At 42.0% G+C, this 24,917-nt stretch overlaps 1 protein-coding gene and 1 long non-coding RNA gene across 4 annotated transcripts in view; one reads left to right on the top strand and one right to left on the bottom strand.

Annotated features, from left to right (window-relative positions):
* The first annotated feature begins 6,707 nt into the window (after positions 1–6,707).
* On the top strand, positions 6,708–12,651 carry LOC142006275 (uncharacterized). The gene is made up of 3 exons (XR_012643386.1): positions 6,708–6,951; positions 10,550–10,688; positions 12,586–12,651. It is a non-coding gene; the product is annotated as an uncharacterized LOC142006275 (long non-coding RNA).
* Positions 12,652–18,548: 5,897 nt separating this feature from the next.
* ARHGEF7 (Rho guanine nucleotide exchange factor 7) overlaps positions 18,549–24,917 on the bottom strand; it is a 220,352-nt gene continuing 213,983 nt past the window's right edge. The window contains exons 21-22 of one of the 3 annotated variants that reach the window (XR_012645027.1): positions 21,603–22,211; positions 18,551–19,143 (exon numbers count right to left, since the gene is read on the bottom strand). Coding sequence is in view for 2 of the 3 variants with exons in the window: in XM_074990443.1 (XP_074846544.1) it covers positions 22,089–22,211 (123 nt within the window). In the remaining variant the exon portion in view is untranslated. Of the gene's footprint in view, positions 22,212–24,917 lie in introns of all 3 variants that reach the window. The other 2 variants (XM_074990443.1, XM_074990421.1) reach the window with 2 other exon arrangements.

Below are 24,917 nucleotides of genomic sequence, written 5' to 3'. Positions count from 1 at the left end.
AGAGGTATATAAAATCATGAATGGTGTGGAGAAAGTGAATATAGAAAAATTATTTACCTTTTCCCATAATACAAGAACTAGGGGACACCAAATGAAATTGATGGGTAGTAGGTTCAAAACTAATAAAAGGAAATTTTTCTTCACACAGCGCACAGTCAACCTGTGGAACTCCTTGCCCGAGGAGGCTGTGAAGGCCAGGACTCTATTAGGGTTTAAAAAAGAGCTTGATAAATTTTTGCAGGTTAGGTCCATAAATGGCTATTAGCCAGGGATAAAGTATGGTGCCCTAGCCTTCAGAACAAGGGCAGGAGATGGATGGCAGGAGATAAATCACTTGATCATTGTCTTCTGTTCTCCTTCTCTGGGGCACCTGGCATTGGCCACCGTCGGCAGATGGGATGCTGGGCTCGATGGACCTTTGGTCTGACCCAGTATGGCCATTCTTATGTTCTTATGTCCTTATGTTAGCAAATTTCTGAATGATTAATAAGAGGCATAGGTTAGTCTCTAGAATCTGACATGCTGTGATTTCTTATGTAATCTGGGATTGCAGGATCTCCCTCAAAAAACAGAGATTGTGTCACACCTACCATGAGGGAATCTGTCACACCACTTCCAGACAACACAGACCTCAGGAGATCATATTGTTGATAAACTGTATAATCCATTGCTTGACCACACCATGGTTCATCATAAAATACAGTTAAGTAATCAAATAACCAACGCTCATTAAATTTATAGCTATAAACTATTAATAATATAGTGCAGGAAACAAGGTGTCACACACCAATCTCCAGAAAGCCATCTGATGCAATGGAATGAATTCACCTTGCACAGAAGGAGTGTTCCAAAGTTACACATTACAGCTAGTACTATTTATCTGATGATTTGGCAAGTTGCATCTTTCTTTAGCATTCTCTAAAATTCAACCAGTTTGTCCCTGTTTCCCAACTGATTGTTCTGTTTCTTCCTTGTCTTTGCTTTGGCTACTAGCCATTTCAGACAGTGGGCTATGAAGCTACTTCCGTAGCTTGTAATAAGATGTAGAGAACAAATGTATCTTGGTTTTGACAAGATTCCAACCTACTTACGCCAAAGCTTCCTTCAGCTAATGCAAGACATTAGCACAAGAAAACAGGACGATAGTAAAGGTGTAGGCCAATATGGGCTATAAAACTGCTGTGCTATTTGTGCTTAATGCATAAGAATGCATATGCAGTAAATATCATAAATGTGACACCTTTGTCAAATTAGTGTATGAAGCAGTGGTAAAGACATTTGTGTGTGATTTCAAGAGTTTTACCAAACTGCATGAGCAACAATATATAATTAGCACAGTTAAAATTAATACATCTTGTAATACAAGCAAAGCTTTAAATGCAACTTTATTCTTTGTGGGAAACCCGTGTTTCAAGATCCTCATCAGAGATAAGGCCATTCAAGGCTTGTTTTGCTTTGTGCATGTCACTGCTAATTTGAATAATATGCATGTATTTCTGATCTAGTAATATTTTTAAACTTAAAGTAGGTGGATTAGTGTACACATTGAAACAGCTAGGTAAATTTCAGTGATAGATTTGAGCAATGTGTCAACCAGTAATAATATAGTATAGGTTGAATCTCCCTTGTCCAGCACATTTGGGACCTCACAAGTCCCAAACAAGAGAATTTGCTGGACCAGGAAGGGTCCAGGGTTCCTGTCCCCAGCCAGCCCTGAGCCCCTGGGGCAGCTGCAGCCTCAGTCTCCCTCTCCCTGACTCCAGCCCCAGCTCCCTGGGTACCTTAGGGCAGCCGGGGAGCTCCAGCTCAATCCCCTGACCCTGAGGGACAGGCAGGGGGCTCTGGCTTCCACCTCACTCTGCTGTGTGGCTGGCAGAGGCTTTGGCTCCCAGCTGTGCAGTGGGCACACCTTACACTGGCCCCAGCCTGGTACCCTCTCACGCTGAAACATCCATGGTCCTGCTAGACCATGGATGTTGCCCAACAAGGGAGTCCCAGATTTGAGAACAGCAACCTGTACAGGAAAAATAGAGTTAAGGTTACTTCAATATGTAACTAACAAGTTCTTGGAACATGAGTATGTCGTATTCTTATTTTAAATACTTACATGGCACTGCTTTCTTGTAGCAAATTTGTTTATGGAAGCAGCATCCTAATACTGAACACTGGAATCGTGAGACATTTTGGGAACATATTTCATATAGAGGAAGCTCACACACTACAAAAAAAAAGCCCAGAGCAAAACACTAAAAATTAGGTAACAAACTAAACATTAGTTGTAATGTAATTTCATTGAAAGCAGCATTTTTCATTGCAACATTAAAAGTGAAAATTTAGCTCAGAGATTAAATTTAATTTATGAAGAAAATAAGATTATTAATCATCCAGAGTAACACACAATTCTCTGATGATTAGGATAATATATTTCAGCAGAAGGGTACTGCCAGAGCCAATCTAAGCACTCTGTGCACTGAAGCAGAAGGCAGGGATTGAATACAGCAGAAATTTTGGAATTCAGTTTGTAATATATAAACTTTCCAGGTTTAAATGTACTTGAAGTTTAAATTATCCATATCATGTGATATTCATTTTTAAGATTTTAAGTGCATGTAATGAGATATATGTTTTACTCTAATTTTGACAGAAAAAGATAGATAATGAATACATGATGTACTACAGGAGAAGATTAATTTAGAGAGAGAGAAAGAAGTTCCCTAGAAAATGGCATTTGCAGTAAATTCAACATTTACATCAAGAAGGGGATTGCATTGTAAAGTGGAAATGGGAAGACAAAAATCCTTTGGACTAGGTCAGGGTCAGCAACCAAAATAGCAAGAAGAGCCACTTTTTTCGCATTAGGTAAAAGACTCAAGAATTCAAGAGCTGCAATGCATGTGAATAAGACTTTATTAGTAATATGATCAAAACACAGATACAGTATCATCTCCCGCAATGCACTTCACTTATTAAAGGGGGAGTTATCCAATGGTTTGAGATCACATACCATTTGCTATTTAGATTGGAGTATTTCATTGTTGGGCTTTTAGACGTTCACCGTTTATTAAAAATAATCAGGAGGGTTTCTTTTGTGCTTTGTAATTATAGCATTGGGAGCCAGAAAGTAGTCCTTAAAGAGCCACATGTGGCTCTGAAGCTGCAGCTTGCAGACTCCTGGACTAGGTAACACAAATTCTGAAAGAAAAAGACCCAAAGCTGCTGGCATATTAAATGGACGGAATGAGACGTGCTTCATAAGGGGATGGAAAAGAGCAAGCATCATTTTCAAGCCACGAAACAAGCACTAATAAAAAGAAAAAGAATTTATAAATCAAAATCAGGTAATAACTGTTATACTAAAACATAATGGGAAGCATCCATAGCCCAGAATCATAGAGTTGCATCACATCTATCTGTTCATAATCATGGTGCATGATGGGAATTTGAAGTCCCATTTTCAAACACCATCATTGTGGCAATCATCTTCAAATATATTTTAAAAGTTATCCCAGGTTTACAAATAATATTTGTAGGGCTGCTGATTAAATCAGTGTTGCTTCCCATACACGGCAAATTACTTAAGAACCAGACACTAGTACATTGACACTGCAGGGCCCAGGACAATCAGGACTAGGCAGAAATAAGGCACAATTTTTAAACATTTGGGCAATTAACTATTAGACAAAAATTACCAAGGGAAGCAGTGAATCCTATGTCACTTGAACAAGGCTGGACATCTTTCTAAATGACATACTCTAGCTGAGCCAGAAGATATAGGCTAATTCTATCACCTTGCATAATTAAGCCTTGACTTTACAGTTCCGAGCCAATATGCATAAAACCCTGGCTCCAATGGGATGAAATGATAATTTAGTTCACCTATTCATTCGTTCAGTCTTTTCCCTTCTAACAAGAATCCCAATTATTCCTTCCCCTCTAAAATGTTTCGATATTTTCACGACTCTTATCAGTATCACCACAATACTGGAGTGCCAAATGTGTCCATTAGAAATTATATTTTTCAACAGACTGTTTAAGTAGTTGATAGGTGTATGTGACTTTTCTGTGACAATTGTCAGCACTAGACCAGCGGTGTAGTAGAGAGCCTGTTGGTTGTCAATGGATTTGTTTTTGAGTATCTGAGTGCTCTGTAGCTCTTTCATGGCCTCAAAATTTTTGATTTTGGCATTTCTGGCTAAATTCTTCAAAGTGAGTGGTCCTAGCAATCAGCAGCATTACAAATCAGAAGAGGTGATTTGATGAGGAATCTATCCATCTATCAAGTTGCCACTATATTTTGGCTTTCCTGCAATGTTTGGACCATTTTGTTGATCTATTTTTCAGCTGATTTAGAAATACACCTAGATGCCAAGGCCAGATCATAAGGCTGTGATCATCTAGTCTGTCTTCTTGTTCAAACGGTGGCATAGGATTTCCCCAAAGATTCGTAGAGCATTTCTGTTTGAAAAACCTCTAATCGTCATAGAATCATAGAATGTTAGAACTGGAAGGAACCTTGAAAGGTCATCGAGTGCAGTCCCCTGCCCTCACACCAAAACCAAGCAATGTCTAGGCCATCCCCAGTAGATGGCTCTTATCTCCAATGATGGAGATTCCACAACCTCCCTAGGTACTTTATTCCAGTGTTTTAACCACCCTGACAGTTCGGCAGCTTTTCCTAATGCCCAACCTGAACCCCGCTTTCTGCAGTTTCAGCCCATTTCTCCTTGTCCTATCTTTATTTTAGAAGTTCCAGATAGAGAACATCCACACCATCACTTCCTAAGCTGTCCCACAGTTAGCTGTTCCCACTGTTCTAAATAAATGCCTTATTTCCAGTCTGAATTTGTCTAGCTCCAACTCCCAGCCATCAGCTCATGTTACAACTTTCTTTGCTAGAATGAAGAGTTCCTTACCACGAGTTTGCTCCCCATGTGGGTACTTATCCACTGATCAAGTCATCCCTTAAACTTCCCCTTTTTAGGCTCACGGAGCTCAATCCATTCAAAAAGTCACATTTACCAGCCTGGCTATGATCTCACACAAAGCAGATTTATAGTTAATAACCACCAGGAGGAGCTCCTCCACAATTTATAACATCTGTGCAGCTTGTACAAAGCCTGATTCACAATGAGCAGAGGCAGCTTTTAGGTGGGCAACACATACCTAAATCAGAGTTTGCTACCCAGCTTTCCAAACAGCACGCAGCTATTTATTTCTTTGCCTTAGAGATCATCTATTTTAAATGTAAAAATCATCAGTGAAAACAGACTAAGACCCAGAATTTTCATAGAATCATAGAACATTAGAACTGGAAGAGACCTCGAGAGGTCATTGAGTCCAGTTCCCTGCCCTCAGGGCAGAACTAAGCACCATCCCCAGTAGGTGTCTATCTAACCTGCTCTTAAAAATCTCCAATGATGGAGATTCCACAACTTCCCTAGGTTATTTAATGAAGCGTAAAACCATGCTGACAGTTAGGAAGTTTTTCCTAATGTCCAACCTAAACCTCCCTTGCAGCAGTTTAAGCTCATTGCTCCTTGTCCTATCCTCAGAGGCCAAGGAGAACAATTTTTCTCCTTCCTCCTTGTAACCCTCTCTGAGGTATTCGAAAACCACTATCATGTCTCCTCTGAGTCTTCTCTTTCTTAAACTAAACAAGCCCAGTTCTTTCAGTCTACCCTCATAGCTCGTTCTCTAGACCTTTAATTGTTCTTGTTGCCTCTTCTCTGGACCTTCCCCCAATTTCTCCACACCTTTCTTGAAACGTGGTGCCCAGAACTGGACACAGCAGTCTAATTGAGGCCTAATCAGCACAGAGTAGAAAGGAAGAATGACCTCTCATGTCTTGCCCACTACACTCCCGTTTAAAAACATGCAGCTGTTGCTGTGCTCTCATTGCAAAATCTAAATGCTGAGACCCTAAACCTCATTTTAAGAAGGGATTTAAGTACCCAGGAGCCTAAATCTTATTAGAGGTCTAAGTGACCAAATCTCCCTTAAAAATGAGATTAAAGCCCCTAAATCAGTTAAGCCTTGAGATACTGAGCATAGCATTCAAAATACCTCTACAAATCTGGGTCTAATTGATTTCTCTAGGCAAATGTTTTACACAGAGGGTGGACTTTTTGCCAAATTATGGATGGAGAGGGAGGTATTTCTGCACCTCACAGTTTTCTAGCGGCCTGCTTCATTTTCTAGAGGCCACTTCTATTTTCATATAGAAAATATTTTCCATGCCATGCTCAGAACATACATATATATATATATATATATATATATATATATATATAAAACCATGTTCATGGCATATATATTTGTAGGCTTCTGCTGTACTGTGTTCCTCAGGGACCCACTTTAACGTGTCAGATGAAGTGTCCTCATTTTGCCCACCACAATCTCCCCTCTCCCCACCCCTCCCCACACACACAGCATCAACCCCTTGGAAAAAAGGGTGAGAGCCATCCTGATCAGGGGAAACTGAGCCTACAAGCAGGGCAAAGATAGGACTTACAGGCCAGGAAGAGGCACAGGGAATGGAACATTACTGGAAACCCTCGTGGGTGACCTGAACTATGAGGCTGTGACAGGGTGCACTTGACCAACACCGGTACTGCAAGGGTTAACTATACTCTCTGGGCCGAGGAAGTGACGCAGCCTCGACCATGCTGAGCAAGCCCTGACTGGGAGCGATCTGTAAAAGGGAGCAACTTGGCTCTTTCAGGGCTGACTGACAAAAAGAGAGGCCACATCCTGGAGTGACTCCGCCCAGGAGTCAATGAAGCCCCAGGAAACCAAAGAGATGCCAAGAACCAGGAGGACTCCATAGGAGTGATGGAGCTGTTGAGATCTGCACAGACGGAGGAGAACGGAGACCCTGGAGAGGACAGGACTACACTGCCCAGAGACAGGGGAGGAAGTAGCTGCGGGGGACTAGTCGTTGTACAGCATGGGGTACGTGCGCTTTGGGTGGATTCCCTGCTGACCCAGTGGCAAGTACACTTTCTACTGTGCGGGCCCTGAGCTAGGACCCGGTAGAGCAGGGAGGACCTGGGTCCCCCTACCCTCCCTAGGTGGTGGGCCACTCCCCTGACCAGCTGCCAATGCACACAGTCTCACTGAAGAGAGCCATACTGACTGGCCACTAGGCCACACTGTTCCGAGAGGGAAGCCATACTGACTTTTACACCTACGCCTTGCTATCTTGAGACAACAGACAATCACATGGACTCAGCTGGGGGGAGATCTTTATCCTCACCCCGCCCGAAGGTGCACTTGCCCCATAATGGGGCCAATGGAAAGAGAGTCGGGTCACACCCAGGTGGATGGGCTGGCGAGTGGAACCCTGGATTTGGGGCAAAAGGAACTGAAACAAAGTGGGACGCTTGCCTGGATGACTCAGACTTCATGTCCCTGGAAACTGGCAGATGGTTTTACTACCAAGCTTTTGGAGAATGCATATAGAATGGTTTTGTGCCAAACACTAAGAAACTAGTATCCTTTCATGGCTGAACCAAAGGGAAACAGGTTGGATGTACTTTTTGTGCCAATGCCTGGGGCTAGAATGCTCCCAGGGGGAAACAGGACAGGGTCCCAGTCCCAAGAAAAATGAGTTCATAAGCATCTCAGGCATTTAGGTCTGGTTGTACTTCAGCCTTTGTAAACAATTCTTTTGTCAATGCATAGTCCTCAGCTGCAGACATCTCCACTGAAGCCAGAGCCAGCACTGGGGGGCACATGGGGAATGGGGCAAACTCTCCCCTTCACCAGGTGCGGGGCCCAGGCCAACCCCTTCCTTTACCCCAGGCCCTGCACCACACACCACACCAGCTCTGCGCCTCCCCCAAGCCTGGTGCCTGCAGTGAGTGTGGGGCGAGGGGGTCCAGGCCTGACCTGGCCTATGAGTGGGATGGCTCTGACTGAAGCATCTCCTTAGGGTCAGACTTTATCAACTACCATCCCCCTTCTAGTCTCAATATATTTTACTACACAGATGAAAACTTCAAATGCAGGCAGTTCAGGTAGCAATGTCGAGAGTTCAGGTTTCTGGACACTTCCTATTCTAACATTCTGTTTTCTGTTGCTTATAACTCTGCCAAACTTCAACCACACCAGCTGAAATTTATCAGGGATCTACCTTTTGCCGACCCCTTGAAAATCTGAGGAGACTAGGAGATAGAGCCTTTATGTAATTAGGCTATAGCCTAATGCATATTTACAAGGGGGTCAGGTTATTCCTGCAACCTTAATTCTGGCACTGCTTAACATTTAACAGCTTGACTCGGAAACTCTAACCTTTAAAAATATTTTTTTTGTACGTGATCTATATCTACCCTGAGCTGTTCAACATCTTGTTTACGCTCTGCTTCATCCTCAAACTTCTTCCTCTGTGGTAAGTTCCCTTCAGCTCAGCACACCAAAAAAATACACATCCTATCAAGTACAGGCAGAAGCCTCAACCACCATCAGCACCACACAAACTCCACCTCATAAATAGCAGTGTGGCAATAAAATATAACAGAGACTGATTAATGCTCAGTATGAAACTCTCCATAAAAAGGCCCCTGCTAAGCCTGGTTTTAAGTCAAAGCAGTTTAAATTCTGTGTGTAAGTTTGTATTTAAGCTCATTTAGTTAAACCATTACAAATCCCTATGTACACACTTTCATTTCATTTAGCACTGCATTATTGCACGTTAACTAAGTCAGTGTTAGCCAGAGTGATATCTAGTTAAGCCTATCCATTCAGCCTTTGCACCCATTGAACCAAATCCATTTTACACTACATCTTTAGTTAAACCACAGCAACTTTGCACATAGATGAGCCGATAGAAAGGCAGGCTACAACAACCACTCCTGGACGGTGACCTCAAGGTACTATGGGAACTAAGGATACTCTTGTTTGATTTGACAGTAGCAAGTAAGTTGGCTTCATTGCACCTTTGTGTGTAATCTAGCCTCTCTGAGGAGTTCTCTGTAGGGATGGCTACATTGCATATGTGAATGAACCTCCCAGCCAGGGTAAGAAGATCCGCCAGTTCTTGCACTAAAATTTATGAGCAGCCTGATCCACCATGCATGTTGCATGTCCCCCAGCCTGTAGTAAGTACAGGCCTAGTATGAGGCCTTAGGCCTGAACCAAAGTAATGGTCAAAACTTTGCTAACAGAAAGCAAAGTGCAGCTGTGAGCTAAAGGAATGCATTGCTCACAGAAGTTGGCAAAAAGAGGGTTGATGTTGCATAAACATATCTACCTAGCATATTGAAATAGGAACATGGTACCAGAACACCCGACCCGGGAACATGCCACAGATAAGGAAGAACAGGCCGACCCATCCCAATGACAGGGACAGAAGGGTAATATGATGGATAGAGTTGTTTTGTTCAAACCATCATGTACAAGGTGAGAGGCGGCACCTGATGACGTAGAAGGGTTGTACCTCAATACGTCAGGAGTGATGTATAAATTGTTTGTACCTGTGTATAAGAATGTACTCCTGGGGTGTAGTCTGGGTCCGGCCGAGGGGGCAGTGGAAAGTCCCGCCACTGACTGAGCCGAGTCCATTGACCGTGGGTGCATATTTGTAGTATGGCCTGACTTAGACTAAGAAATCTACAAGGAACTACTATCGTATCCAATACGGCAATAAACCTGGCCGACATGCCTTCACACCTTACTAGCCTCTGTGGTCATTGGGGGTTCTCTTCGAGTCTGCTGTGTCAGCTATCTGCAGAGCTGGGGCAGCACACAGAGGGAACACACGCACACAGCTGAGTGATACCAACATTGGAGAGAGCAGAGCACCATGCTGGTGGCAACTCTGACGACACAGCCTACCCACCCCTTTGGCTAGCCTGAGGTGCAATGGTGTCTGAACAGCTATTTCTAGCACTCTAATTTAAGCCCTGGAAGCTCAAGCCTACCTACCCTGGGAGACTTGTTCCTGGAGGTTAGACACACTTCCCATGGTAGAAGAGCTGGACTGAAGAGAGATGACTACTGATGCTCACCTAAACTATCCACATTTAGTTTGGAAAATGAGTCCCGTGAGATCAAGGATAGTGCTATTGGTGCAAGGAGGGGTCTCTGGTAAAAAGTGCAGGAAACAGTGAGCAGACAAGAAAGGATTATGGTCACTGGGCAAAGAAGAGATGTGGCCAAGGGTCACAGAGGAAGGGTTTGACACAGCTGGGCTTTAGATGGACTTTCTGCAAGCAAAATTGCCAGAGTTCAATTTTGATGTTGCTTTGACCTCTTTTATTCTACGCAAACAGGACTTTTTGTAAATGAGTGACTTATCTAAACCAGGGGTGTCTAACACATGGCCCATGAGCCAGAATCCAGCTCACGAAGCCTTTTTATCTGGCTTGCAGTGCCAGCAGGGCTGACATTTTTAAAAGGTGGCTGAGCAGCTCCAAGCCACATGTGGCTCTTTAAGGAGCCATTTGTGCCTTTCACCACTGCCACCTGATTCCTGCAGCTAGCTGCATTGAAAGCATAGCACTCAATTTAATGGTAATTAAACCAATTAAATTAAGTCCTGTTATCTCAGTCTGGCAGGCTGCTGGGAGCTGCCCTTGCTGTGCTCTACGTGTGGGGAGCTGGAGGACTAGGGGACCCACACAGTGGAGCTGAAGAAGAGGTGGTGAAAGAGCAGTGGAGGGCAGCCGCTCGTGGAGTTTCTGTGCAAGGTCAGTGAATCCTGGGTTGGGGAAATAGTTTGGGGCTGCATCGGGGGTGTCAAGCCTGAGAGTGGATTCTGGCTGCAGGGTTGGGGGGGCATTAAGCCTGAGGGCTTGTGTACTTACAGTATGCAGTACCAATTGAACAATAATGCTTGAAAAATGTGCACATGGAGAAAATGAGATCCACCCATGTTATTGCAAAGTGACTTGTTTGATGTTGTATGTTGCAGTCAAGACTAGGAGTGAGAGAGCAGTTTGGGGCTGGGGGGGGAGTTAAGCCTAGGGGCAGTTTGGGGCTGCATGGGGGTTAAACCTGGGAATGGGGGACAGGTTTGGGGCTGAAGGGGGTTAAGCCTGGGTGTTGGCTTCGGGCTCCATGGGCTTTAATTCTGCGGGCAGGGGGTGGTGGCTTGGGGCTGTGAAGGGTTAAGACGGGGGGCAGGTTTGGGGCTGAGAGGGCTTAAGTTGGGTGGGTGCGTTTGGGGCTATTTTGTGTTCGGCCCCTGGAACATGTAAAAAATTGTCATGTGGCCCCTGGTGAAAAAAGTCTGGACACCCTTGATCTAGAAGATACTCTGAGTCTGTCCCACCAGTTTCTCTCCGAATATGGAACTGACCCACCCAAATCTGTCACTGCTCAAAAAGGTTCAACATCTAAATTGGCCCCTTCTGATAAGAAACTAGGTGTTCTGTTTCATCTTGAGTCTTCACATTTGCCAAGTTTGTAAATTTACTCATTGCTTCTGAAACCCTGTATGTGTAAAATAGGCCTTGTTTATTCTGGGATTTTCTGCAGCAGTGTAAATTCAAATGTGGACGCTGCACTGGTCAAAGGGCCAGCAGTACATTTATTAGCAAACCCATACAAATGTAATCCATTGTCTTACCTGCAAGTCCGTGACGCAGAAAATGTGTAGATCTTTTCTTTAACAAATGAGGGAAAGGTAAAATTTTCATTGTCCTGCCCGAGTTAGACAGAAATTTAGCAAATGCACATGGAAGAGAGCACACTGGAAGGAAATACAGTAAAAAAATAAACTGCGGATTCAACCCCCATATTTGAAGCATTATTTTTGGCAGCACTAAAGACAAAAGTTTGTGAAAAGCCATGAAGACAGCTGGAAAAAAGAGTTCTAGCCCAGTCTTCTGTAAGGGAAATGAAAGCATTCAGAAAATCAAGGAGGATGACGTATTTGTGCGGTATTCAGCATGCAGATCTCAATCTAGTGCTCACAGCCAAGCAAATCTGTTCTCTTTCCTATCCACTTACTGCTTGCCAGGATACTGCCTCATTCTTTCCCACCAACAGCTGTGAGCAACCAGAGAATGTTGTGACATCACAGCGGGTGTTTGTGTCATCACAATCCTAGTTTGCCCTGATAGCTGAATGGTGGAGCATGATACAGAAGAGGAATGAAGCAGGAAAAGGCTGACGTGAGAAGGAGAGGGGAAAATTGAAAAGGCTCCTGTGTCTTCAGAAGGCTAAAGGCCAATTTTCTGTGGCCAAACATTTAAGGAGCTGCCTCCAGAATAATTTCACCCCCAGCTGTGACACCTGAGCATGACTGGATAAAATGCTTTATGCCTTATATGTCTCCTCCTCCTGTCCCACCTTTGCCTCGCCCTAAAGCCACAATCCCAAATTCATCAGCTCCGGGCTCTTCCCCTCTAAAAATCTAGCAACCTGACAGAGAAACTCAGAGAGGCCCTTGTCCTTTTGTCACTTGAGATCTAGCTAGGTTTCTGTGAGTGCACGTGACCAGGGTATGGGAACACCTTCCAGCCATGAAAGGCATTTGTAAAACCACAGTTGTTTTTGGAGGTAGAGCACTGTTCTAGCAAACTCAGAGAATGTCACTGTTTATCAAACTAATGCACACTAATTTTGCCTGTTTTCCTGCAGACCTGATTTGTGTTCTCCATATTGCAGAGTATGGGGCCACTGAAAAATCCACATGGTAAAGGAGCACTCAAGGATGATAAGGTCATTGCAGAGAAGCTAAGTGAATTCTTATAAACAGTCTCCAGGGCTGAGTTCATAAAGGAGATTCCCAAACCTGAGCCAATTTTTTAGGTGACAAATCTGTGAACTTGTCCCAGATTGAGGTGTCATTAGAAATGATAAACAGTAAAGAGGTGTTAAAGGGGTGACAATGAGGTGGTAAGCTAAACAATAAGAAGTCTCCTAGACCAGACGGCATTCACCCAAGAGTTCTGAAAAAAATCAAAAGTGAAATTGCAGAACTACTAATTGTGATTTGTAACCTTTAAATCATCTTTTGTACATAATGACTGGAGGATAGCTCATGTAAGAACAATTTTTTAAAAAGGGCCCTAGAGGTGATCCTGACAATTACAGACTGGTAAATTTAACTTCGGTACTGGGTAAATTGGTTGAAACTATAGTAAAGAACAGAATTTTTAGACACAAATTAATGTCATTTGTTCAGAGAAAAGATAACATGGTTTCCGTACAGGGAAATCATGCCTCATCAAGCTACTAGAATTCTCTGAGCGGATCAACAAGCACGTGAACAAGGGAGATCCAGTGGATATAGTGTACTTACATTTCCAGAAAGCTTTGGCAAGGTCCCTCATCAAAGGCTCTTAAGAAAAGCAAGGGGTCATGGGATAAGAGCAAAGGTCCTGTCATAGATTGGTAACTGGTTCAAAGACAGGGGACAAAAGGTCAGGAATAAATGGTCAGCTTTCAGAATGCAGAGCGGTAATAAGCAGTGTCCCACAGGGGTCTGTATTGGGACCAAGCCTAATCAACATATTCATAAAGGATCTGCAGAAAGGGGAAAACAGTGATGTGGCAAAATTAGCAGATGATACTAACCTGCTCAGGATAGGTAAGTCCAAAGCAGACTGTTTTCACAGTCTCTTCAGCTTCAAAAGGCTCTCACAAAAGTAAGTGACTGGGCAACAAAATGGCAGATGAATTTTAAAGTTGATAAATGTGAAGTAATGCATATTGGAAAACAAACTATACCTATAAAATGATGGGGACTAAATTAGCTATTACCTCTCCAGAGAGGGATCCTGAAGTCATTGTGACTAGTTCTCTCAAAACATCCATTCAACGTGCACCAGTGGATAGAGAATAAAACAAAGTATATCTTATGCCTGTGTATTACTCCATGATATGCCCACATCCTAAATATTGCATACATATGTGGTTGCCTCATTTCAGAAAAAGATATATTGGCACTGGAAAAGGTTCAGAAAGGGGCAACAAAAAAGATTAGGGATATGGAATGGCTGTCATATGAGGAGAGATTGTTGTACAAGATCTAGATCTACATCTGGGACTGGGACCTTTCAGCTTGGAGGACGATATCATAGAGGTCTAGATGGGCCTTTGGTCTGACGCAGCGTGGCCATTCTTATGAGTTCAGCCTCCACTGTGGCTCCCTGACTCCCTTTTGTCTGTTCTGCGTTGGGACAAGGGCAGATCGATTTGTCAGTATGTGGACTGATTGGCCACTGACTCACTGACTCCACTGCTTCAGAGCTGGAGATGTCAGTTGGTGCCTTACGGCTGAATGAGCACTGTCGGAATGTCTCCATTGCCTCTTCATCATGAAGAAGGTGAATCCCTCGGCAATCCAACCCCCATGGGAGCATCTTGAGTCAAACTTGGCTACCTGGGTGCATCGAACATTTTATTTTACATAGGGTTTTAATTCTATTTACCATGTTGTTTTTCCACATCGTATGCAAGAATTTCTCAGCCTTACAGGTGCACCTGAAATCATTCTGAGATAAATATATTTAATTATGTGATTTATTATGATAAAATAAATACTGTAAATGAACAGAAATCAACCCGACTAACTGGATTGTACAGTGGGTCTGTCCCACAAAAGCTCATCACTGAATAAATCATTTTGTTAGTCTTCAAAGTGCTACATTTCTGCTGCTTTTTGTTTTGTTGGAATACAGACTAACACGGCTACCTCTCTGTTCCTATTGGATTGTACAGAAACATTTTTTCAATGGGATGGTTCCCTACTACTCACTTTATCTGTGTTTTTCCAAATAAAAGCTGGTTACAAAATTTAAAACAATTTAATAATCTGCAACTGCAAAAGGCAGGAAGAGCTGTAGGTTTTGTGTTGTGTGTAGGGGGATGCAAATCATACAATGGATACACTCACCACCACTTCTGTCCACAAATGATGCGCAAACTAAGCCTAAATACACGTGTTCATGTACATGCTGTCATGTGTACGTATGCATGGCAGGGAGCAAACCATGTGTATGCAAGTGACCTGTATGGACAACGGCCAGAGACTGACATTCTCTGGTTAACCATAAACCTGATACAATATCAACAGAAGCTGTACTAGCTTCCCCATCAGTATGGATCCCTGTTATTTAAAGACATGACAGCAGTCTGGTCACCACAGCTGTTGAGTCCTTGGCTTCTCTGCTGAGACTGGCAACCAGGAAGCTCACTGAGAGACATGAATATTGCACTTCAAACACTCGTGGCCCAGGGACCGAACTATAACCACCAGCACACTTCTTCCCTCCTCTTTGCCAGGCGGCAAAATGGAGTGCATGTTACTGCCTCATTTTGGTGCTTCTGGAAGCCCCAGGCCAGACAACATGCCAACCACCTCAGGCAGGTCCCACGGCCCCCTGGGAAGACAAAAGGAGCCCAGTGATGCAAGGGCATGAACTCTCCCAGCTCCCATTGATGTCAGAGCTGGCAGGAAGTGCTCCACACCGTACAGCAAAAGTGCCACTAATTGCTGCAAGGAGATAAAAGGTCCAGTGCAGGGGCAGGAATACAATTCTGCACTGTAAGGAAGACAATCCACAGTAAGATGTAAAACAAAGCTCATCCTGCTTAATCGTTACTGGACAAAGCTGTAGCATGCTTAGTGAGAACTGTTTGTCAAACAGTAGTCTGAACATGCCTAAGAGATAATACTTTGGACTCAGCACTCCTGTGAATGACTTGCTGACCCATCTTGCTACCTACCTGTATCTAAGGCACAAGTAATACAGGCGGCTCAGTGGGCAATAAACATCTCATAATGGTTGAAATAACATGCTGGTGTAAAGTAAAAGGGTTTTGACAGTCCATGAATGGTATTAAACTCTTGGGTGTTCATAGAGGGCTTATCAAATTTTTGCTTTTGGTTTGTGCTCTCTAAAAAGGTTCAAGGAGCAACTCTATCACAGACACAGCTCATCCACTGTGACGCTCCCAATTAAAAGAAAGAATCCATTGTGGGTGGGGAAAAGGGGGGTGGGTCTCTCTAAAACCAAGTGTGTACAGCTGAAAACTTCCTTATTTTAGAAATAGGACACAATCTAGTTAAATCACAGCAATTAATAAAAACAGACAACTCTTATTCCTTTGTAACCACCGAAAAGTTACCCTTAACTAGGAACTTTGGATATGTGTAGACACTCCCTGAGAGATCAGAATGTTCATTGAGATCTGGATCCAAGTTCTGTGTATTCCTCCAAATTGAGATTTGGATCCAGGTCTAAAACCACGTTCTCCTCCACTCCTTCCATAATTCTGAGTAGGATAGGGAGTTGTTTTGATTCAGACCTGTGTCTATTTGTAATAAAGGTTAGCTATTTTCAAACATCACTCACAGGAAAAAGCATCGATCACAGTCTTCTAGCCTTCTTCAGAACTTTACTCAATTACGTGATTCCCATCAACTTGAAAACCAAAACAGAAAAACCAATCCCTCCACCTCATGAGGCATTATTCTTTTTGGTTTCATAAAATATGCAAGTACAATACTATTTTTAAACATCTGTGTTTTTCCTTATTTCAATCTGGATATTCAGTTGGTCAACTTCGTAGAAGGGTGTTAAACAATTAAAATTGTTGCCTTTTAATTATTTTGTAAAGCATCGTTGACATTTTCTGGGTTGTTGGTCAGTACTGCCAGTTCTGTTGGTGAACTTTTAGTAGTGGGACAAGCCTGCTTGGTCTTCATAAAAAGAGCTATAAATTAAATATAATTAGAATATGCACATGCTAGAATAGAAATATACATACAAGAATAGAAATGGACAGTAAAATGCAAATGTAATTCTTCTCGCCACAAAAATAATTACAGTAGTCCCTTGAGTTATGTGAGGATTGCATTCCCATGCACCCTCGCAAAACTTGAATTTTGCTTAAGTTGGGTGGGGGCTTTCTTCCCCAGCAGAATGCATGTTCTGCAGCACGGGAAGCAGCAGGAGCACCTGGAGCTCCTTTTGGAAGGTAAGTCCTGGGGTTTGGGGGAGGGGGCAGTTGAGAAGGACTAGGACTTGGGTTTCTCATATCACAGTCAGTTCCCTGGCAAAGAAGCTATTGGCTGTTGCTGGCGTGCTCAGTCTGGTTTTGACCAGACATTTCAACCTGAACCTGAGCAAATTCTTTCAACACAAGTTTCCCCAAGATTGGAAGATTCTTTCTAAAGTTTTCCAGTTAAAGTTTTTTGAAGACTTCCTGACCAGCTTCAATTACAAATTAAATTCACTTTGGATTTGCCTTCAACAGTTCTTCATTGACTGCACATTTCTGGGGGCCTCTGCAATATTCTCACCAAAACACGTTCTGAGCCTAGTACCACCATTCATTCTCTGGTTTATTTCAGTCCCCTTTTGTACCCCATAATCAGCTACTCTCAGGTCCAGTTACAGAGTCCAATGACCCCATCCAGCAGAAGCCTCTCTAGAGAAGTCTCTCACCTGAACTGCAGGGGCAAGAGGCAGAGACGCTCAAGCCATGGCTGTGGAGTCAGGTGAGGCAGGGCATCACCTTCTGGGTCAAACAGAAACTTAAATAGCTGCAGAGCCCTCTACATTGAGGAAGCTCCCTCAAGACCCACCATGCCGTCAGAAAAACCGACCAAGTGCACCCCGTACTAAGCTGCCCCCACTCACTAACAAGTCATTTGGTCCTAGATCAGAGGCTCGTGTTCAAGCTGTGCTGTTAAGATACAAAATTCTTGCTTCTCCACCAGCCTCTTTAAATTTCCCTTCCCCAACCTCCATGCTCAACACAACTACCCCATCTCCCATTGCCATAACCCCTCCAATTATGAACGGCATGCATGTTTTGATGGTATCCAAATATACTTTTGGATGGACTTACCAAGTAGACCCCTCGTTCATTACCTTGTATCCCTGAATGCTTGAAATTGGCTTTTCATGCTGAAGGCCATTCTAATTCAAACAGGCCTCACTCCTACTTCCCAGTCACTGAACTGATCAATGTTCTCTGAATCCAAACCCTCCCCATCCCTATATTCTTTCTCGCTGTCCACCTATTCATCAAAACACAATTCTTATTCTTGTCCTTTTCCTGGACTGTAAGAACCTTAAGTAGTATAATATCTGAAGATAGTTTTGCTTCCCTTATACTTTAGTTCATTTGATTTCTATCATTTTATGCACCCTGTATTAGTTCATACGGGCACATAATGGGTAGAATCCACCGTGGACCTGTTGAAATGATCAGTTCTAAAGTTGGCACCTGGAAGTCAGATGACTAAATAGTTGGCTGCTCCTCTGTCCATTCTTCTTACAGCTGAATCATCAATTAAAATGATACTTTAATCTTTTTATTCTAGCTACTGCCAGTTTTCTTTCCTTAAATACCCACACTTCATCTCTGTAGCCCCTGTTAGTCATCTAGTGGACCAAGGATTAGGAAGCTGCTGTTTGTATAATCATTATATTTCATATTATCTTTTTCCCTGTTTTGCTATCCTCTTTCCAATTTTTCTATTAATATTGAAGTTTTATTTTGCTGTCAATACAAACACACTGCAAACATTTCAGTATAGCAGACTGAATTAAAATAATTTTACATATTTTTATAATTGAAGTGTGTATCAATCAAGGCAGTGAAAAAGCTAAAATATTTTCCTTCGTATTAAAATTGTGCATCACACACTAGATGAAATTTTACTCCTCATGGCATAAAGGAAAAATGTATTACAAAATGTAGTAGTCAGTAAAAAGACATTATTTGTGACACCTAAACTATGGTTGAATTCTCCACAATTATTGAAAATGGATACCTTATATTCTTCAAATGATTGGCATAAAGAAGGTTTATACAAAGGCAGTCAGTTGTTTTAATTTTTAAGATGTCATGACATGGCGAAACAAACAAGCACATACATCATTTAAGTACACAGTAATGTTATTCTACATTTTTGAACAGTTTAGAACTGAAAGTGCTTCACATCTATAGGATGAGAAATGGCTTCACCTCCTCATCCCTAAATGATGAGAGCAAAGAAACAATCCTTTAATAAGTTAAATAAACAGTGCCCCATTTATCCATGCGTATATAAAGTTCCCAACAATTCAGGAGGTCACACAGCAAAATTTACAATCTTTATACAGTATAACAAATTTTTGAAGAAATGTCATCTATGTCTTGGTTCCCAAAACCCTGATCTTGCTCTCTGTCGTAAAGCTAAGGAAAAAAGCAACATATTGCATTAGCTTTGTTTGCTGTTTTTCAATACGAATTTCCTCATATAAATCCATTTTGAACAGCCAGTCATTAAATCATGATCATATTAATTGCTTAAATCCAATACCAGCAGCCTATTTAGTAAAATATCATTATGAGGGTACTATCAAAATAAAAACACATAATCAGATCTCATATGTACTGCTGGCAAATTTACATAGCAATGCTGTTTACAATGCCATGTAAAATAAGATCATGTTATGATGGCAGTTGCTCCTGAGTTAAAATTACTAAACACTGTTAGATTAAATGTCTTCCTTTTCTGTTTTTCCTTTGGAATGTCTTTTCATAGATACTCTACAGATACTTAAAATTCACACTAAAATAGAAGGATGAGTAAATCACATGGATTTCGGTGTCTGAATTTTACAACTTCAGCGTAACTGAACAAAACGCAAACGGCAATGGTATTCCCAAATCTAAGTTCAGCAAAAACATGATAAATTGTCAATGTTTAGCATCATGTACCTTATTCTTTTGTAAGTAATTATATACATTCTGCTAAACAAAAGGCTAAATTGGTTTGAATTCAGCAACAGGAAAATACTTCAAGGTAAGATATTGTGATTAGTAATGAGTTTTTGGGAAGATATCTAAAAATCTCTAACACACCAGAAGGCTTTAACTTTTACTCTGTCGGTTCCTTTAAGAATATGGGACAAGAAACCAATATTCAACTATGGGCATATGGAATTAAGTGCCTATATATATATATATATATATATATATATATATATATATATATATATATATAAAGATGTCTAAAAAGTCATTTGGGTCTAAGTGCCCATTTAGATCCCTAACATTATGTTCACAAGCTATTAATTCAACCCCTTCTATTCTTAAGTGATGATATTTAACCCATTGTTAAAGAAATCTCCATCCATTTTTCTCAGCCAATTTGAAAACTCACTTTTCACCAGGGACGAATTAAAAACTGTATATGAAAAATGTAGTTTGTAGATAAAGTTTGCTCTGAAAAGTCTTTAACAGTCATCTTGACTACACTGCAGGAATCCTAGGAAAAAGTTGCAAGAAATAGCACCCACCCTTTTAAAATGGTGGATCAGATAAAAATACAAATGTGCAATAGTTAAACATAAGAAACAAATCTAATTCTATGTACCTTCATTCGGGCTCTGCTTTAACAAAAACAAAAGTGTGTAATTCAGTTTGACGTCAATGGAACTAAGTGCAAGCTTAAAGTTAACACATGCTTAAGGGCTTTGCTGAATCACAACTATTGCACCACTGAGGTCAGTGGAGCACCTTGAGTAAGGGCTAAGGCCTTATTTTAGAACACTGATAAAACCAGTGTTTGAACCTGACATACAGATAGGTATGCTCAATTTCAACCTTCAGCTCCTGTCAGTTGACAAAAAGAATGGAGAAGTTGGAACATACCACTTAAATGGAGGATACACCTCTCCCTCTACTTCCATGACAAAAGCAGATATTTGCAACTCCCATTGCTTGATCCAAGCCTACCGAAGTCAATGGGAGTCTTATTAACTTCAATGAACTCGGAATTTGACCTTCAAGGGGTCATCAGCTGCAGTTGTGCGGTCTAAATCTTGGACGATACTGCAATTTTTGCATTTATAAAACCTACACACTAATGTTTTTAGTGATGCCCACTTTATTCATTGCTGAGCTTCCAATTATGCCAACTCTGCCAATTATGAAACACACTTCTATATAGCATGTGCCACAAAAAGGCCATTTGTAATTACAAACCTTATTTCTAAATTTGCTTGTTTATTCAGGCTCTGATGGAAACAATGCTGTGCATGAAATAAGAAAAAGGGATGGAGATGGACAATTCTTCAATCAAGGATGTTCTGCCTAGTGAGGGAATAGCAGATTTGTTATGAGGCTGGCCTGAGTGGCCTACTCCTAACTAGATTTTTAGTTTGCTTGATTATGGTCCAATAAAATAAATAGTACTTTTATTCACAAAATCTAGATTAGGACTTTTTTTTCCTTTTCACTTTGACAAAACTGCATGTATGTTTCATTAAATTATCAGCCAGTGTATGTTAAAGTACATGCACAATGACAGAAAATGTAGTACATAAACACGTAAAAATCACAGTCATAAGAAAGCAAGCACATCAGTCTTGAATCAGGCAAAATAGTGTTGTATATTAATGTTCCAAACACGTGTAAATAAATATCATTCAGGGATCCATTAGAAATTAAACAAAAAATTATGTCAATCCACAAGTTATTGTATTTGTTTGATTTAATACTGTTTTTAAAAGCATTTAAAACTGTGTTTAAATGTTTGCGCAGACATAAATAATGTTAATTAAATGATTTAAATACATTGGTCATTAAGAAAAAATAGGTTTTGTATATTTGTGCATGTGAAACGAGGAGGATAATTTGAAACAAACCTGCAAATGATCCAAACACAGCATCAAAGAACTCTGGTCTTTCTGAGGTGAGAGCTTCCTGTTAACTTCTAAAACTTGTGACAACTATAATAATGAGTGGGGAAGTACAGTATAACATTGTATCAGCCCTGATACGTCAATCACATAGGCATTCAACATTACAAATATTTACAAGAAAAATATATATATTTAATTAAAAAGCCACTGAAAAACATGGACTTTTAGTCAGCTGCTGCACATTCTGCAAAATGAGGTAATTTAGATGAAAAAAATTAAGTTTTGTAAAGTTCAGGATCCATGGTCTCCACACACCTATCAATTGCTTCAGTGAAAGGTTTGACTTGTTTGTATGTATTACAAGCAAGAGAATCACTAGATCCAGTTAAATCCTGTTTTGTAGAGCTCTTGATGCAACACTGACTAGTCAGAAGGCTTCCCAGCTTGGTTTGACAACTGGTCTTTCAATAGAAAGTATTGGTAAATTAGTTATAAATTGGTTTCATCCCAAGAAGGATCATTCATGTTCTTTAACACTTTCCTCACAAGCTTTTCCAGGTCTTTGCGAGCTCTTTGCTCTTCTTCTAACGATTTCTTCATCTTTTTGTTATCCTGTTAAACAGAGGACAGATAGTTTATGGTAACGTTTCCCACTGATCTCTCCTTGCCAAAATATGTGCTGTTAAATGAACGGCTCTGTTAAGTAAAAGTCTTAAAATTTTGCTGCCTATTGCAGCTATATGTTATACTTATTCAATATTCAAAACTTACATAGTTTCTTGCTACCGTGAATCAGAAATGCCTAATAGAAGCTAAAGTGCTTCTCTCTCTCATACACAGATGTTATTGGAAACTAGCCATAAACGGAAAATAGTTTTAAAGTCCCTTGTAAGAACTGAACCATATAAATAACGAGCATGGAATATATTTGTAATAAAATAGAAAGAGAAAGAAATAAATAGAATTAAAACCCCTATAAGAACCTCTTACGCCTTATCATTTTTCAAAGTTACAGTAGGGTCTCAACATTTACGAGGGCTCGGTGTTGTGAACCCTCGCAAATGTTGAATTTCGCGAATATGGGGAAGCTGCAGCTGCCAGGGGCCCCCCCATCCCCTGCCCTGGGCTCACAAATAATTGAATTTATGAACCTGAAGTTTGCAAATGTGGGAACCTTACTGTATTTACACTGAAATAAGTTTCACAGACTTAGAACACTACTCAAGAGCTCACACAAACTTTAATGAGACTGGGAAATCATATAGCTTTATTGGTCAGGACATGTATATTAATTATTATTCCTTCTGACATGGCCTGTGAGTTCACTTCCAACTAAACAACCACCAGTCCAAGAAAGAGGACTGAGATATCCAAGAGAGAGCTCCTCCGATTACACAGTTTTACCACTTGACTGTGAGACCAAGTTCCAGTATTTTGTCCTGTGTTTGAAACTTCAACCCACAACTTTTGAGGCCATAAGGGCGCTACAAACTTAATTATACTAACACTTATGTTATTTAATCCAATGGAGACTGAAGGGATATTGCTAGGGCCTGGGAGAAGCAACCAGAGTATACAATAAGGATTACACTAAAGCCCCCAAGAGTGAGGGTTAGACTCTGTCGTCTGTCAGTACGATTTGCAATCTGGACATCTCACTAGACTCCCAGTATCTATCAGATGACTTAGTGGCAGTGAGCCGCAACTTCTTCCTCCCCTCCCCCATCTGCATCAGGCTAAGAGTGAAATCTTCTCTCTCAGACACAGACCTCACCCCTGACTTTTGTCACATCACGACTGGACTATAAGCAACATGCTCTACTTCAGGGGTCAGCACCCTTTCTCAGGTAGAGTGCCAAAATTTGACCTTTTGAACTCTATGTATGGTCCAAGTATCATTGACACTTTTTAAAGTCACTAACAGTCCTACTTACAACAGCTTCATTAATGAATAAATTAAGCTGCAGAGCTTTACCATTTAGGTGGTGGCTGATAGCGTTAGCTGGTCTTTTGTCAATCTATACACCGCATAGCTCTGAGCAACCTCCCAGCTGCATGGAGGAAAAGGGTCGGGGCTGAGTTCCCACCTGGCATGCCAATCAAAATTGGCTCATGTACCACTCTTGGCACACATGCCAGGGGTTGCTGACACCTCCTCTACTTGGTGCTACTATCTGTAATAGCTTAGAAAAGAAATATGGTAAAGATGACTAGCGCCCACGTCATAAAGGGTGTGCCTAATCATGTGCCTGAAAACAGTGGTCCGGAATCCACATTGACAGCCTGTGGGTTTCCAGGTGAAGTTTAAATTCTTGATTCCTTCCCTATAAAGCAATGTGCTGCCTGGGACTTTCCTACTTTAGCGATCACTTCTGAGGCTAAGTGACACTGCCACAGCAGGAGCACTCAAGCTGGAACTCCAGTTTTGTGGGAGAGGGGAAATTATGAGCAGGGTATTCTCCATGTGGGGTCTGACTATGGAATTCACTCCCCAGTTACTAAGAAATAGGCCAGATTTGTTCATCATTAGACCTGGGGTAGGCAAAATACAGCCCAGAGGCCAGAAAGCAGCCTGCCAAACTGCTGAATCTGGACCACCACTGTCCCACAGCCCAGGAGGAGCCTCGGGCAAGCTCCCTGCCTGCCGTGCCCCACGCGCTGCTCAGAGTAGTTGGCTGGAGGTGCCCATGTGTTCTCTGCACACTGTACGCCTGTTGCTCCTGCCCCCAGCTGAATGTCGCTGCTCCCATTGGGCGGAAACTGGCCAACAGGAGTTGCCTGGGCCATGCATGAATCAACCCACCTGGGCGCACGGTGTGCAGAGAACACAGTCGCAGCACCGGGCTGCTTTGCGCGGCATGCAGGGTCCAGAAGGTATGGAACTTTCCTGAGACTCCTGCTGCCTGGAAGCCAGCTACGTAAGTACCTCCCGGGTAAAAGCCTGGACCTAACTCGTCAGCCCCTTCCTCCCCTGCCCCTCTGCTCCCCAGCCTGAGCTCCTGCTCCAGGTCACAACCCCTTCCAAACCCTGCACCCCCTTTACATTCCTCCTCCAGATCTCAATCCTCTTCTGTATCCATACCCCTTTCTGGACCCTGCACCCACCTTCCTGCACCTCAAACCCCTGCCCCAGGTCACAACCCCCTCCTTCACCCAAACTCCCTCCTGGATCCCACACCCCCTCACACTCAGCTCCCATCTGCATCCAACCTGCACCCAGACCCTGCACCTCCTCTATTAATTTCATAGAGTAGTGCAGCTCTTGACCACTTACAAAATTCATGGAGTGGCCCCCATGGAAAATTACTGCCCACCTCT

This window comes from Carettochelys insculpta, chromosome 1 (assembly GCF_033958435.1).
Source record: "Carettochelys insculpta isolate YL-2023 chromosome 1, ASM3395843v1, whole genome shotgun sequence".
Lineage (NCBI taxonomy): Eukaryota > Metazoa > Chordata > Testudines > Carettochelyidae > Carettochelys > Carettochelys insculpta.
The sequence above is the reverse complement of the archived record's forward strand: the minus strand, read 5'-3'. Positions and strand labels throughout refer to the sequence as shown.